This window comes from Takifugu rubripes, chromosome 17 (genome assembly GCF_901000725.2).
Source record: "Takifugu rubripes chromosome 17, fTakRub1.2, whole genome shotgun sequence".
Classification (NCBI taxonomy): domain Eukaryota; kingdom Metazoa; phylum Chordata; class Actinopteri; order Tetraodontiformes; family Tetraodontidae; genus Takifugu; species Takifugu rubripes.
In genome coordinates, this window is record NC_042301.1 from 15294157 (window position 1) to 15310766 (window position 16610).

At 47.0% G+C, this 16610-nt stretch overlaps 1 protein-coding gene across 1 annotated transcript; it reads left to right on the forward strand.

Moving 5' to 3' along the window:
- Window positions 1-6244: 6244 nt before the first annotated feature.
- slc2a15b (solute carrier family 2 member 15b) lies at window positions 6245-14383 on the forward strand. The gene is made up of 12 exons (XM_029851344.1): window positions 6245-6391; window positions 6737-6835; window positions 9849-10009; window positions 10078-10202; window positions 10416-10561; window positions 10871-11003; window positions 11104-11291; window positions 11890-12000; window positions 12228-12329; window positions 12539-12614; window positions 13493-13620; window positions 13690-14383. Exons 1-12 carry the CDS (start codon window positions 6350-6352, stop codon window positions 13906-13908), a joined length of 1530 nt encoding a protein of 509 aa, XP_029707204.1. The 5' UTR covers window positions 6245-6349; the 3' UTR covers window positions 13909-14383.
- Window positions 14384-16610: the final 2227 nt, after the last annotated feature.

A 16610-nucleotide genomic window follows, 5' to 3' on the forward strand; every position in this document is an offset into this window, starting at 1 on the left:
AGCAATAGGATTAGGTAACGATTTTTCCGTTTCCAAATGAACTCCAAAATGGACTTCACCCAACTGAAACGCTAAAGAGCCCACACGTGGATCCCCTCCAGATTGAGAGGATATGAATAAAAGTGTGATTTACAATAGTTTCCCTTGGCTGGCTGGGAGAGAGGCTACCAGCCGCTCTCTGGGTCTGACACAGCGAGCATTATGGGAGTCATCTCATCCCCTGGGTGAATCAATAGTTGCCATATGACTGCAGCTCACCCATCAAGTGGTGGCAGGACTGAGGGTGCAGCTGGAAATTTGCTTAAAGCCTACACCAATTAACTTCAACATGACAGATTCAGGCAGCCAGTGAATGAAAGCCCCGTACTTCGCCTCCTGCACGACTCTGTGGGTTCAGCGGAAAAAGCTCAGCTGCTCGACGGATGGCGAGCTGCAGTTGGGCGTGCGTGTTCCCTTGCATGCATACAAGCATTGGTGTACATTCGCCTGTGCGTGTGTGTACGTGTGTGTGTGTGTGTGTGCAATCTGCAGTGATTCCGGCCCTGCTCTAACTCCTTAATGACGATGTCAGTCTGTGAAAACACTGAAAACACACACACACACACACACACACACACGTTGGAGCTGTCAGGGCCTCATCGATCAGAGAGGGGTTTGTCAAAGGAGCCCAGGCCCAGATTAACGAGGCGGGGACAATGACAGCGTGCCATTTGCATAGAAAATTACCCTCGTCGCAAGGAAAGCGAGGGCGCCACAGAACAGCGGCGGAACAATGAGGACGTCGGTGGGAGTCATCCTGCCAGGTACTGCGGAAACCGCTTTGATCATTTTTCTCTTTGATTCATCTATCTCAACTGTTTCATTGCCTCGGAAAAGTAAAAGAGACAGAAAGAGCAGACTCCCAACATTTCACTTGTGTTGATGTGATTTAATAGGTACCATGGGGGTGAGTACTAAGGAGACGTTTCTCCGGTTTTCTGCTGCTGACTCCACATCTAGACCTCCCCACAGAACCTAGCAGCACACTGCAGAACCCCCTTCTGTCCAGTTCCTTTCCAGCTCAAATGAGACAGTGATGAATCAAGTGGGTTTAAGCTCTGCTTTTATGAACTCCTCCAAGAATACTAGCCGGGTTCATCCTCCCTCCATTGTTAGGCCGACTGAAACAATGCACAAAGCTACACATTAACCGGGCCTGTTGTTCAGAACTATTCTGCTCTGCTGCCATCTGGCTGACAGGCGGGACAGTAAGGGTCAGGTCACCTGCAGGGACGGGCCCGAGTACATTACAGCATACTGCTGCCAGTGTGCGCGCGAGTGTATTCATGTGTGTGTAAGAGGGAGTGAAAAGGAGAATTGAGTTGTTTGTTTAGAGCGAATGGGGTGTGGGAACTGAGTCAGACTCCGTCAATTTGGGGGGGGGGGGGTCACACGAGTAAATGTGCCAGTGTGCACCTGTGTCAGGCAAGAAAGTAACCGGGTACACTCTGTGTCATTGTGCTCGTCCTTTCACTGGCACAAGAGAAACGTGTGTGGTTTAGTAGTTGTGCGTAGCTGTGTGTGCGGCGGGGGGGGGGGGGGGGGGGGGGGCTTCCTCACTAAGAGAGAGCAGGACAGTTAAGGTGTCACTGCCATGATGGAGAGGGTCCTCCTTCACAGGAGGCCAGCAGCTGCCAGGTTTTCAGCAGCTTGTGCAGAGGACGGCACATAAGTAAGTTGTCAGAGGTTTAGGCAAACCGTGGAGAAACGGTAGAAAAGCCCGAAATTTACAGCTGAGGTCAAGGGTCAGAGGCCAATCTGTGGGAGGTCAGAGGGTGCACTGACGCTCGCACGTGCACACATGCACCCCCACTTGCCAGCACCCATTAAACGTAGCACAATGACATAATGGATCAAGTTTAGTGGAATGCGGCTTAAACACGTTGTTGGTTGCAGTATAGTACCATAAACATTCTTTTTATTTCTTTCTTTTCTGTCCAGCTTGAAAATATTTTGGCAAGATCTGCCCGGGGATCAGGTTTCACTGGTGTCTTTCTACAAAAGAGTTCAAATTGTAAAATCTCTTTATTAGATAATTATTAGAAAATAAGAGATTTTGTTTAGTTAATCATAAGACCGATGATGTAGTTACAGTATATAAATGTGATGTTGGTAAGGTAAAGCTGTTACATTAAAGGTTTAAATGTGTTATTATTTGATGCAAACCAACCTGCTTGGTACAAATGTGCTGGAATATACTATGTATATTCAACATTACATTAAAATGTTACATCCATTATGAAATAAGTTAGAATAAGTCTCCAACACAGGATATTTCCTTTTTTCATTTTAAGAAAATAAGACACCAACGGTCTTCTCCAAAAATACAAATAAAAAGTCGTATTTGAAAAGGAAATCAGGCGACTGCTTGCTGCATCCTTTTGAAGCTTTTTAAAAGATGCATAAAACTCGTGCTTGAATCCCTTACAGCACCTCTCAGGGTTGACCTTTAAATCTACTTAGAGAAAAATGTCCCCACAAACTGTATTTAAGGCCAGCAAATGAATAAATAGCCTCATTAATCATGGCCATATCAGAGCAGACGCTGCAACATCCAGCAGTCGACTTGGCACCAACCCTTATTACACTGTCATGGACCAATAAACACCCCTGCCGCCGCCACGCCACCAATCAAACATCTGGCATTAGCACGTCGTTAGAAGGCTGGCAAATCAGCGTCCTTACCGAGGCAAGGAAGGGGAGTCGGCTCCGGTCCCGGACCCTCCTAACCTTACCAATGGGAATGGAGCACTGCTTGTAATCCAATTAAAGGAGCATGAGCGGTTTGTTAGACATTTTGTGTTAATGTAAGCACAATCCAATATACCCTGGGTTGGTGACAGCATGGCTGGGGAGACATTCTGGTCGGCGGAACACAGCGGCAGAGGACGGAAAACAGCTGCGGGAGCTGCTCTGATGTCATGTGGGCTTGTGAATGCTGCTGGCCGCCGCTCGTTCCTCTTCAGGACTGAGTTTCGTAACACTCTGCGGTCGCTGCAAAAGCAAAGAAGAGCCTTTTCTCACAATGGCGCTTTCCATTTCCTTCGATCTGGCAGGAGCTAGCGAACACACTGGCTCTGACACAGAGGAACTTAATCATATCTCCCTCCCCTCTTTCCCAGATGCACCGAATTGAACTTAATTAGATGCTACATCACCTCAGTGAGGGGCTGCATGGCAAATCTTATTAAGAAAAAGCAGTGTGTTTCTCCATCGCTCGCTGATTCCTTTACATCTTGGCATCTGTGGGAGAAGCCCCCGCTGAGACATATTCTCCAGCCTCTGTAACTAATGACGCCGCTGCCCGGATCTGACAGTGAGCTGTGTCTGTATATTGTGCTTAATATCATAATAATAATGAGAGCAAATTAGAACAATCAATTTCCATGGCTGGTTGTTGATTGGAGGCGGAGGCAGAAGTGACAGGAGGCGATCCATCATCCTCGGCCAGTCACATTAAGGGGAGCGCCGTGGAGCAGGTGGGCCGGGCTGGAGGCCAGCCGTAGCCAATGGGAGCAGGCTGGAAAGGAGGAGGGAGAACCATTACACCCAAATCAAGTGCTAATGTGAAGTGGCTGCAGCACAGAGGAGAGAGAGAGAGAGAGGACGAGAGGGCGTCTGAGAGACTTATGGCCGTTTCAAGTGGGCTCTTGAGTGTAGGGATTTACCCGTCATAGTGTCTCCTTGCGCGCGTCACCTGTCAGCTCTATTTCACGTCTGTTTATACTAAAGCCAACACATAAAGCGGGTTATTAATTTATTTATTAGAGGGGAAAAAAACTACTTTTGCAGTCACACATGGAGACATGAAATGCACCTTGGGTCCCACAAGGGGTCACTGCCATCTCTCTTCTTTTAAGCAGTAATTTCAGAGTCATGTGACGTTCTCGGAACTCACGAAACGAGCGCGAGCCCTTTGATAAGACAAGAGCAAAGTGGTAATAATTGTGAACAGAATGAGCGTAGCGTGGAGAAGGTTGCATGACCGTCACCCCCCACGTCATGGTTTTTAAGCATAGCGGTTCCTGTAGAGACCGACGCATGTTCCACCCAGAGCTGCTCCTGTCATCCATCGCCTACCAAGAAACTCAAGCCATCGTCAGAAGCTGAACCACCCGGGCCAGTGCAGAAAATGTGGTCTTTTAAGTGTATTTCCTGTCATCAGCTCATGTTGAAAGCCGTTTCCCTCTAATCCCGACTCTGCCAAATGATGGCGTGGGGGAAAGTATATTAGATTTCATCAGCAGCCATCAATCATGGCCGCACTTAACACGATCATCTCCCCAGTTTATTCAGAGTGAACAATGGGGGACGGACACATCCCGCCTGCAACAGAGTAAATGAGGAATTTAAATACCGCACAAGAGACTACGGCGGCTGGGTGGGGGCTGACTGATTAAAGGCCACAATATCTGCTTTCCCGGGCAGATGATCTGTCAACGGGACACAAGGCGAGGCTTATTGAAGTAATGGGCCGCTAATGTGAGGTTACACTGTACGTGTTCTGAGCACGTACACACAAATGCTTGTGAGAATGCTCGTGACACATCTTGGAAACATATGCTCGAAAGAAAAAGGACTAATTTCCACACTTAAGCACATGCTCGCAGGGGCAGGCCATGGACGGGCGGAGGGACGTCCTTAAGATGGAAAAGGTCAACCCTAATTTGAGCAGAATCCATCCGTTCATTCATCCATCCATCCATTTTCTGTTACTGTCAGGGTGATGGAGTCGATCCCAGCAGTCACTGCAAGGGTGAGAGGCAGGATCACACCCAGGAACTTCCTGTCACCGTCTTTTGGAAGTGTTTCCATCCTTTTCCATCTTTGGAAGACCAGACTATAATGATGTCTTTGCAGGACTCCCTAAAAAGTCCATCAAGACGGCTGCAGCTCATACAGAGGGCTGCAGCTCGATTCCTAACAAGGGCCAAAAAGTAGATCCCATTACTCCAGTTCTAAAATTTCTATACTGTCTTCCTGTCCTGTCCTTGCACGCTGACCTGCTGACCTCTGACCCCGCTGACCCACTCCACTCTTATACTGACAGCTTGTATTTGCATGATCTATGCCTATTCTCTCTTCCATCTAATCTCTTTGCCCCTTCTCCTCCCTCTCTGCCCAGCCAGCCATCAGCAGGAGGGTCCCTCCCCTATGATCATATCTCATATGAGTTTTCCCTTTTTTCATTTCTAGGTTTTATTGTAATTGTCATTTCACAAATACGCAGCAGCACTGAAACCGAGCAGCCACGCTCAACAAAATCTTCCTCCTCCTGTGAACCTTTTATAAATGTGATACTGCAGCCAAAGTTTGTCTCTAAGTTTGTAGCTACCGAAGGAGCCCCACGCTCCCAACGCCCCCCACTCACAGGCGAGCGTGGGATGTTTCGCAGTGACACTCATCTGGGTGCTTCCTGTTTTTTATTTTATTTTGCCGGCATAATTAATTATTTACAGAAAATCTGCATGAAGCCACATATACAGCTGTAAGCATCATGTGACACAAGCCATTTGATCTTCACAGTAAATGTTGGGCATAGATGAAGGTCATGACACAGACAGATGGTAAACAGAGCGCACTGTGACACAAAGCCTTCTTCATGTGTTATTTTGAGGAATAACTTAATAAAAGAAGAGCAGCAAGTCATGGGAAGGGAGTGAGTATAGAACTGTATAAATATATAGTTTTATTCTGCTATAATTTTCTTATAATATTTGCTGAACCCCTTTCTGGGAGAGGGTTTTCCTTTTTTATCAATGGTCATTGACTCAAAAACTCCCTTAAGATCAACAGAAGAATAAATACATCTGTCACATATTTACAAGAGCTAAATTGGATTTTAAGTTTTGAAAAAACGTTTTTTTATTTGGGATATTTGCATGCTTTATGTTGGCGATGTGGAAATAAAGTGATTTTAATTTGTTTCCCCCCAGCAAATGTATTATTCATATTATATATGATATTATATCATATCAAGAGTCTCACTGGAACTTTTACCACTTTTTTGAACCAACTAACTTTCTTTTGGAAATCTCATCCCCGACATTAGAACACATTGTCATGGACCGATCCACCTCGCGGACCTTGTGATCAGCCTCGCGCTGATCGATTAATAATCGATTCTCGGCGCTCACGGGCGCGCGTCCCGAAGTTTTGACGCGCCGAACCCAGCAGACCCGCCTCCCACACATGTGACACAACAACGCGGGTCGAAGCTACAAATGGCAGCGCGGAGAAGTTTTTACAAAGCAGATGGTCCGTTCCTGAGTCCAGTAATCGAATAGGAGGGGAGTTTATTGACGAATAAATGGCGGAGGGACTTTTAGTGGAGAAGGTTAAGATCAGGACGGTGAGTGTTTAAAACTTCAGTTTGTTCGTGTCATATCATTGTCACAACGCTTTGGTGTTTTTTGCCACACAATTATTTTAATTCTGATACATTTTGGGTTTTTTTTTTTCTGTCTACTGAATATCATGAATTAGCTTCTTTGGATCGTAAAACGTCCTAAATGCCTGTGATCTAAAGAAATAAAGTGATGCATCATAATCCTGATGATGCAGGAAGCTGATCTGGGCGGGGTTGGTGCGTTCACCTGCGCTAACGGTCACATGTTGCTCACTACCTGAAATGGAGGGGCGGGGCTTATTCCACCATTTGTTTTTGCCACCTAATTTTTTTTCTCTGTTTCTGCAGCATCTCACAAAGTCTCTCCTGGCAGCAGCTTTGCTGTCGTCGTTCGGCAGCTCTCTGCTCTATGGCTACAATCTGGCAGTTGTCAACTCTCCTGCAGAGGTTGGTGCCATTACCTTCACCTAACACCCTCAGTATTATCATTAAGGTGATGGCCAGAAAACAGAATAATGATGAAATGTTACATAGCTTCGGCGCAGGAACCGCAGGTAATTGGACTGTAGGCGTAGATCACACGTGATGATAACCAAGATATCACCACGTGAATTCATGCGGGTTTGTGTATCCGTTGGTCTTGAGACTGCTGCATGCTGTATTAAATGTCAGGGATTTTTATGTTTTAGCCATCATGTGACTGTTTTTTCGTCTGATTCGCTGAAGTACAGATAAAGTACAGATAAATCTTGTTCAACAGTGTGTGAGCGCCGATGCACTCCCACGTATTCTGGGATTTTCTCATCTTATTCCATGTTTGTGACTCAAGTTTGTCCAGTTAATTTCTTTCTTACCTGTTCTGTAAAGATATTAATACACCTTTTAGGTGCCTGGGAAGGTTTGTCAATTTGTGGGTTCCCTTTTGTAAATTATTTCTCAGTTGTTTATTGTTGTTGTTGACTTTCACTACTGTATTATATTAACTTTCATTATATTAACTTTCTAGACCATTTTTATTCTAATCAGATTACGTCAGACCTACATTAGGTGTCCCTGAATGGGCCCTACTAGTCATTTTTTTAATTCTGATTTTTCTTGGAAGAATCCTGTCTCTATTTAAAAGAAATCTGAGGCTAATTTCTTACTGTATATTTGTTTATCAGTCATGTTTTACCCAGTTTAGAAGTATCCTGTTTAATCTATCGTTCTGGCTTTTACGTGTCACTCTCAACATACTGTTACTGTTATTTCAGAGTCAGGATCATTTTGGTCAGACTGTGGGTCAAACCAGCCTCAGATACTATCAGATATACACTCACCGGCCACTTTATTAGGTACACCATGCTAGTAACGGGTTGGACCCCCTTTTGCCTTCAGAACTGCCTCAATTCTTCGTGGCATAGATTCAACAAGGTGCTGGAAGCATTCCTCAGAGAGTTTGGTCCATATTGACATGATGGCATCACACAGTTGCCGCAGATTTGTCGGCTGCACATCCATGATGCGAATCTCCCGTTCCACCACATCCCAAAGATGCTCTATTGGATTGAGATCTGGTGACTGTGGAGGCCATTTGAGTACAGTGAACTCATTGTCATGTTCAAGAAACCAGTCTGAGATGATTCCAGCTTTATGACATGGCGCATTATCCTGCTGAAAGTAGCCATCAGAAGTTGGGTACATTGTGGTCATAAAGGGATGGACATGGTCAGCAACAATACTCAGGTAGGCTGTGGCGTTGCAACGATGCTCAATTGGTACCAAGGGGCCCAAAGAGTGCCAAGAAAATATTCCCCACACCATTACACCACCACCACCAGCCTGAACCGTTGATACAAGGCAGGATGGATCCATGCTTTCATGTTGTAGACGCCAAATTCTGACCCTACCATCCGAATGTCGCAGCAGAAATCGAGACTCATCAGACCAGGCAACGTTTTTCCAATCTTCTATTGTCCAATTTCGATGAGCTTGTGCAAATTGTAGCCTCAGTTTCCTGTTCTTAGCTGAAAGGAGTGACACCCGGTGTGGTCTTCTGCTGCTGTAGCCCATCTGCCTCCAAGGTCGACGTACTGTGCGTTCAGAGATGCTCTTCTGCCTACCTTGGTTGTAATGGGTGGTTATTTGAGTCACTGTTGCCTTTCTATCAGCTCGAACCAGTCTGGCCATTCTCCTCTGACCTCTGGCATCAACAAGGCATTTCCGCCCACAGAACTGCCGCTCACTGGATATTTTTTCTTTTTCGGACCATTCTCTGTAAACCCTAGAGATGGTTGTGCGTGAAAATCCCAGTAGATCAGCAGTTTCTGAAATACTCAGACCAGCCCTTCTGGCACCAACAACCATGCCACGTTCAAAGTCACTCAAATCACCTTTCTTCCCCATACTGATGCTCGGTTTGAACTGCAGGAGATTGTCTTGACCATGTCTACATGCCTAAATGCACTGAGTTGCCGCCATGTGATTGGCTGATTAGAAATTAAGTGTTAACCAGCAGTTGGACAGGTGTACCTAATAAAGTGGCCAGTGAGTGTAGTTCTGTACCAACCGAAACGTGTCACCCTGTCACAAAAAAAGCGCTGTGCACCTATTTTAACCATGTGACTTCACACGTCCATGTGGGACTCGCTGGTTCTGTTAGAACGGTTTAGACGTGGCACAAGGTCCAATTGGTGCCAAATTGCGTGAAACTGAAAGCAGTACTCAAATGATAATAATAAAATAAATAAATGGACTCCTTTCTCTTACATGCTTATACAACCAAACAGGCCAAGCTTAATGTGTTTAATTCTTGTTATTTCTTGTTTTATTATTATTATTACTACTACTACTACTACTATTATTACTACTCCAGACTGCCTGCTTCCTTTCACCACAAAGTAGTGAGGAAAAGGAATAAAAGGACATGAACTGTTACAGGTTGCATAACAAAACCTGTCAGTCGGCCGTGGCTCAATTCATGTGTGCAACACCCACCATATTATAACGTTTCACATTTAACACAATCCTCTTAAATCATTACATTCCTGCAAAATAGATCTGAATAGAAAATGTGCATTTTTTGTAGGGTGGTCTCGACATCACTAGGTGCACCAGGGGGCTAAAATAATGTGCGACAGTTTTAGGGAGCATGTGATCCCGCTATGGTCATGGGATTTTACTTCCTGTCATGTGAGTAGACAGGAAGTGCATTGAGACAGCACAGTCATAATCAGATTAAATGCAGCATAAAAGGCATTTAAATCGTTAATAAAGTGTCAGTGCTTCTTCTTACTTGCGATACACCAGAGACTTCAGCTCACAACAATGAGCCAAACAGAACCTAATGCCTTTAAGCTACGATTCTGATGTGGCGATTTGGGTTTTTCTTTCAATACAAAATGCACTCTTGAGGTTTTGGCTTTTTCCTTTATATACTTACTCCTGCGACACCTTAAATGCTGCTTTTGTTTTCCACCAGTACATCAAAAAATTCTACAATGAAACACTCATAGAAGACTTCGGGTGGACTCCAGATGAGAACTTCATCACTGTCTTGTACTCCCTCACCGTGTCCATCTTTGCTGTTGGTGGGATGATCGGCGCCCTGCTGGTGAGCAGGCTGGTCACCAGATACGGAAGGTTAGTGTGTGTGATGGATCTTTGAGATATCCTCTATGCCTGTTTAAGATGACCGTGTGTCCGCACAGGAAAGGGACCCTGGTGAGAGCTACTGTGCTGGTCTTTATTGGGGGGGCTCTGATGGGCTTCAGCAGGGCCTGCAGGATGCCTGCCATGGTCATAATTGGACGTTTCATCACGGGGGTGCACTCAGGTAGGCTCGCCTCATTCCTGGAGGAATTACACTGTATCACGTTTAATCTCTAACCACATTTTCGCCAATGAAAATGCATAATTGTATATATTCTTGTCCCTTTCAGCGTAAATGCTTGTACGGATGCTCACCAAATTATGCTCATTAAGACAGAACCATAATGCATTAATTAAACACACAATTATGCACATGGTAATTGTTTTTAACCCTCAGGTATTTGTCTCAGTGTGGTGCCGATGTACCTCGGTGAAGTTGCCCCCAAGAGCCGGCGAGGCTTCCTGAGCCTCATTCCCAGTATTCACATTTGTCTCGGAGTCTTCCTCGCTCAGGTCTTGGGACTCTCTGAGCTGCTGGGAAAGGTACCACCCCACTGGCGTTTAAACGCTGGTCTGTTTGGTCACGCATGAGACTGGGTGACAGGGGAGGAAAGCAGGAAGGGGGTGAAAAGAGGACTCTATTATCTGTAATTGAACTGGATGAGCTGTCCCATTAGACACAGGAAACCACAAGACCTAAGAGCAGAAAAACAATGATATAATAAAATAAATTTTAGGAAATTCTCTAATTCTATTTCCACTGGCTCAGATTTACTTATACTTGGATATAATATAGATGATAGCTTTTTCACAGGGTAAGGTTTTTTGGTAAATGTCTTTCCCCCCTCACAGGAAGAATACTGGCCTCTGCTCTTGTCCCTGGTTGTGTTTCCTACTGCGATCCAGCTGATGCTGTTGCCATGGTTTCCAGAGAGTCCACGGTACCTGTTGATAGAGAAGGGAAACATCCATGCCACCATTGCAGGTTACAAAGTTGAGCCTTTGGAGATTTCCCCCGACCCAAATTGAAATTTTTCACCATCTTCACCCGACTGATATTAGCGGATTTTCTTTCGCTCGTTCAGCCCTGAAGTGGTACCGCAAGAATGAAAACATCCAGGTGGAGGTGGAGGAGATGCAGGAGGAGCAGCGCTCTCTGTCCTCCATCGAGTCGGTCTCCGTCTGGGGCCTGCTCATAGACCGCAGCGTCCGCTGGCAGGTCATCACCATCACAGTGGTCAACATCGGCATGCAGCTGTCCGGAATCGACGCAGTAGGTCAAAAATCTGTGTGTGTGTGTGTGTGCGCGCGCGCTCTTACATGTATGTAAACACACTGCTGTTATTAGTACAGCAGGTGCTCCCCACCCATCTGCACCTCCATATGTTTGTGCACCAGATTCAGCGTCTAAGCAGGGGGCAACAGGAGCACGCCTCATTATTTTCTGGCCTTCTCCATACGTGCTCCCCAACTTGAGCCGTGGACGACGTTCCGTGTGATGCCTTCCGTCTCACACGCTCGAGCGCGGCAATGGTGATGAAATAGTTCACGTCCGCTTACTAAATCAAGAAGACAGCGTTTAAGCGCGCCAACCGCGGTCTCGTCCACACCTCGCCAATGATGGATGTTGCATCAGCAAGTGTGATTAATGAGAACGCGCAAATTAACTTCAAGGGGAGCGCTTGTCAGAAGTCCGCGCTGATGAGGCGCCGCCCCTCAAATGCGTGAGTGATGGTTGGCGTGGTGATAACGATCACTTTGATGGATCGCGCGGAAACCCCAAACAAGCACAGCAGCTTAAAAAGGAAGGGGAAAAAAAAGTTTGAAAGCGTCTGTGTGTTTATTAATAAATGCGTCACTTTCATTTTCAGATCTGGTTCTACACAAATGAAATATTTAGGGATGCAGGAATCCCGGAATCGTATATTCAGTACACAACAGTGGGAACTGGCGCCATTGAGGTCATTTCTGGAATGCTGGGGGTGAGTTTCACATGTAACATGATGATATTAGTAGATTCACTGTCTGAAATACCTGTTTTAGTGGAAATATTGTCAGGCCAGAGTCAGTCTGACGTTATAGTTGATGATGGTTCATTATTCCGTGTGTTAAGTGGCTTTTTTTGTGTCGCAGTGATCCTGAATGGGATCAAAAAGTCACGTCTCTCTGCCGTCTGCGCGCTGCTCACTGCAGTTTCTGTCTTTTGCAGTGTTTTACGATCGAGCGTCTGGGCAGACGGCCTCTCATGATTGGTGGCTTCTTCTTTATGGGGCTCTGCTGTTTCGGGATTACAATAACAGCCCTCTTCCAGGTACAGCCTCACCCGACACCCCGCCTCTCTTGGCCCCTGTTTTTTCCAAAGGACGACACGGTCGACGGCCTTGGAATCGGAATTCAAAAGAACCGGTTTTAACCAAAATCGTAGTTGGGCTACACTAGCAATTTAAATGGTTTCATACATTCCTCCAGCAAACCCCGCCCCCCCCAACTCAAACTGAGTCCTGACTTTATCTGTCACAGGTGCAGCTGCCAGTCTTGCGCTACGTCAGCGTGGCCTGCGTTGTTGGCATTATTGCTGGATTCTGTATAGGCCCAGGTAAGCTTCAACCAGCTAAAGGTCTGGGAAGGAGTTGCTCCACACCCAGCGTAGCCCTTCGTCTCTGTGTGTAAGAGAACACTGCTCCCTGCTGGAATCTTTCACAACAGCAGGCGCTGGTTTAAAAAAACCAACCCGGCAAAGCTCCCTCCCTGCTCCTCTACTGACGGGGTGTAGATTGCATTTCATTTGTCTTGTAAATTAGGACATCACAGCTGGCACGTTACACCTCTTCCTGTAGTCATTTGCACACTGTACTACTTGAGCGGGGTGAATTAAGAGGCAATCGCTGCCGACTTTGGGAGTCACGTTGAGCGGACCTGGGAGGATGATGAATTAGGACAAATCGGGCTACACGAGGAAGCAGAATCTATGTCTGGTGGATAGGATGGGAGTTTTCTGCTGCTACAATTAGACTTTTAATGGCTCATTGTTCATAAGCCAGCCATGATAAATACCATTTCCATCACATGTGCGGCACCCCCACCCCCCCCAAACCCATACGTAACACAGATGCTGACAAACGATGGCGTAGCTAATGGTTGGACGGCATTAAATCTTCCTCTATGCAATTACCACGCACAGATAATGAGGACATTATTTGGAAAGCTCGTCATTAGAGCATATTAAGGCATATTTCTCCTTCATAGCTTTCACATCTAACAATGAAGAACGATGTGTTTAAGCCTAAATCCACATCTCAGAGATACTGCACGTTGGACTAATGAATTTTCTCCTTGTCTAAAATATTCTGGTATTCTGACCGAGAGGGTCAACAGATGACTGACAGGACATCTGATAAAAGGGATTTGTGGGCTCAGCAGAACTGGTGTTCAACTCTGATTTTGTTTGTCTACTGTTACCTGTTGCCATCCCAGCTGGCGTGCCGTTCCTCATCACAGCAGAGCTCTTCAAACAGTCCCACCGACCTGCTGCCTACTCCGTGGCTGGATGCCTGAACTGGTTGTCAAACTTCACCATCGGCTTCGTCTTTCCTTTTCTAGAGGTCTGAGCATAAAAATTTGAATTTTTTATTTTTTAAATGAAAATTCAACTCTCTCCCTCACCACCACAGATCTCAATGGGTCCCTACTGTTACCTGATCTTCTGTGGGATCTGCTTGGGAGTGGCTCTCTACACATTCTTCGTCATTCCTGAGACTAGAAACAAAACTTTCATGGAGATCAGCCAGATGTTCGCCACCAATAACAACATCGACAAAGAGGAGCTGACGTCCAACGGTCATCTGAACCTGACCACGATGAACGGTTACGGAACCCTCGGGCGCCATTAGAGACATAGACATAACACCTTCTAGAGTTGCGGGTCGTGTGCTACGTCACGTGACAACTGGCGCCCGCACAAACTGGCACACATTCATTATTTCCAGTTTGAAAGGTTGCCCTTAAGTCTATATGCAGCTGCTGTTCGTCATGTGGGAAAGGACTCACATGGTCGCTCACATCAGATCCGCCGTCGGTGCCCTCGCAATCGATTCCTACGCGACTCACAGCGTTTTGACGGAAAATGAGCTGTTTTCCCACAGCTTTCCAGCCAAGTTTTAATCCGCACATTAGCTTCACTCTTTATCAACAGGTCTCATAACCACTTGAACGCTGAAAAAGGGGGAAAACATTGAATGTCATAGTAGCAACACTTCATTTTTGTGCTCAGGAATGCGAGCTAGCCTGAGTTTGTTGGTGCTCAGCTTGTCTTGTGTTTAAAAATACAGCTCGTCCAAAGTGGAGTCAATAAAAGGATAAAACAGCAATGGAAGCCTGGTTTCAACCTGGATTTTCCAAGACAACACACTGAAAACCATCGTTTCTAAGGTTAACAATTTCTCTGACAGTAAAAAGTTTGCTGGCAGATTTTGGAGTCCTTCTCTCTGTTGAAGGATGAGAGGTGTCGCCTCTCTGTCTCTCAGATCTCCCAGCGCCTGTAGGCCCCAGATCCATCAGTCAGCTCCCGCACAAGGGGCCCACAAAACCCCCAGCTGAGGCAGATGGATAAATGCTGTCACTCCCCGCTTGTCCTGACAACACAGAGGAGACTGAGAAACAAGAGGATGCTGCACCACGGCACAAAGTTCGGGATCAGAGGGCTTTCTTCCCTGTTCATTTCAGCCATATCTGAGTTCCACGGCCATTTGAAAACACATCACGCACGGAAAGGCGAGGCGAGGCGCGCTGGTTGATTGGGAGTCAACCTTTTGAGTTGTTGATACGCTTCTGAATGACGAATGGAAAGTCCTGGGAGGGGGACAAACAGGGGGCAGTGTGACTGTTCAGACGGAACAAAGGGCTCCCTGTCACCAGGACTACAGTATATTTCTGTGGATAATGCCACAGCGTTGCGCACACGTGGAAAGACGCGCACACGCAGGCTCGCCCCGCCTCGGCTAAGCAGAAGCTATAAATCAAACAAATAGCATCACAGCCAGGCGAAGGACGCGTTCCAACAGATAAAATGCTCTCCCACACAACAAAGCCGCACTCGCTGCGTAATTAATTGCAACAAATTACCTCGTCCTCTCCCTGTCGGCCCCCACCTCTCCTCTTTTACAGCACTGACAAGTGCGCTACGCGATCCGGCGCGCGCGCGCGCGCGGTCGCGCACGGTGCGCGCCCTTCATAAAGGCTTTAATGTGGCTTATTGCAGTGTGCGGTCCCCTTAGCCGTGGAAATATTCGCTTGACGGATGTGCTTTGTCGCCGGCGCTCCCCGGCGGAGGGCGGCTGTCAGGGAGGAGATGATAACATTAACAGGGAGGCAAGGCGATGACAAATGCCTGTTATCAGCGAACGAGGCCGGTGACAAATCGAACGGCAGCGCCCAGGCAGCCCCGGCGCGGCGTAATAAAAAAGAAGATGGATGGCACACCCAGGCAGGGCCCGCGTTAATGCGATTTCCACCGCTCTCCCTGACTCCCAATTAAGGCTGGGGGAGTGGTGGAGGGGTGGCGGAGAGGAGAGGAGAGGAGAGGAGAGGAGAGGAGAGGAGAGGAGAGGAGGGGAGGGGAGGGGAGGGGAGAGGAGAGGAAGGGAGGGGAGAGGAGGGGAGGGGAGGGGAGAGGAGAGGAGAGGAGAGGAGAGGAGAGGAGAGGAGAGGAGGGGAGGGGAGGGGAGAGGAGAGGAGAGGAGAGGAAGGGAGGGGAGAGGAGAGGAGAGGAGGGGAGGGGAGGGGAGGGGAGAGGAGAGGAGAGGAGGGGAGAGGAGGAGGGAGGTGTGAGGGAGCAGGAAAGAAGAAGCTTGAGATGGTTACTTGTTGGATGTGGGATGGACAGAAGCTGTGAAGGGAAGAAAGAAGGGAAGTTAAATAGGAGGGCAAGCCTGGTTTTGCAGACGCCATGTAAATACTGCTTCTTTTTTTTGCATGGGGGTGAAAGGACAAGATTGGGTGAGATTTCCTCAATTTTGGTTACCATGACACTGCAAAGTCTGCTGGCACTGAAGATTGTGACAAGTCTCCATTGGCTCCCTCCCCACAGGTTGAACATGATCTGCCTTTTCTCATCTCAGACCCATGACAGGATATATCATTCCTGTCCAGGCTTCACCATCTCGGCCTGTCCTGTCGCTCCGTACATTGAAATTCCTTTTTTTTTTGCTGTTTCTTTGTCAGGCTGGTGCTCATCCATCCCATGGTGTGTCAGACAGTCCTGTACAATCACAGGCTTCTTCATTAGCTCAGGATCCAAGGCCTACCCTCTAAATCAGTTCCTATAAAACAGAACTGATGGACAGCCTACTGTATAGCCTTTGGCCAGACAGCGTGACAGAGATGAGCTATGACTCTGTCCCAGGTGACTCCTCCAACTCATCCTGACCCAGATGCCGTCTCTTTACTAAAAAGATCAGTACAGGATATTCCAAAAATCGCCTGTGGATAAGCACGGTGTGGCTTTTGTGCCCGGGCGCCTTGGAGCTGCTGTTTTGTCACACTGACAACATTTTTTCTAAAAGGCTGAGGAAGCTCAGAAGCCCCCCCCCAAATG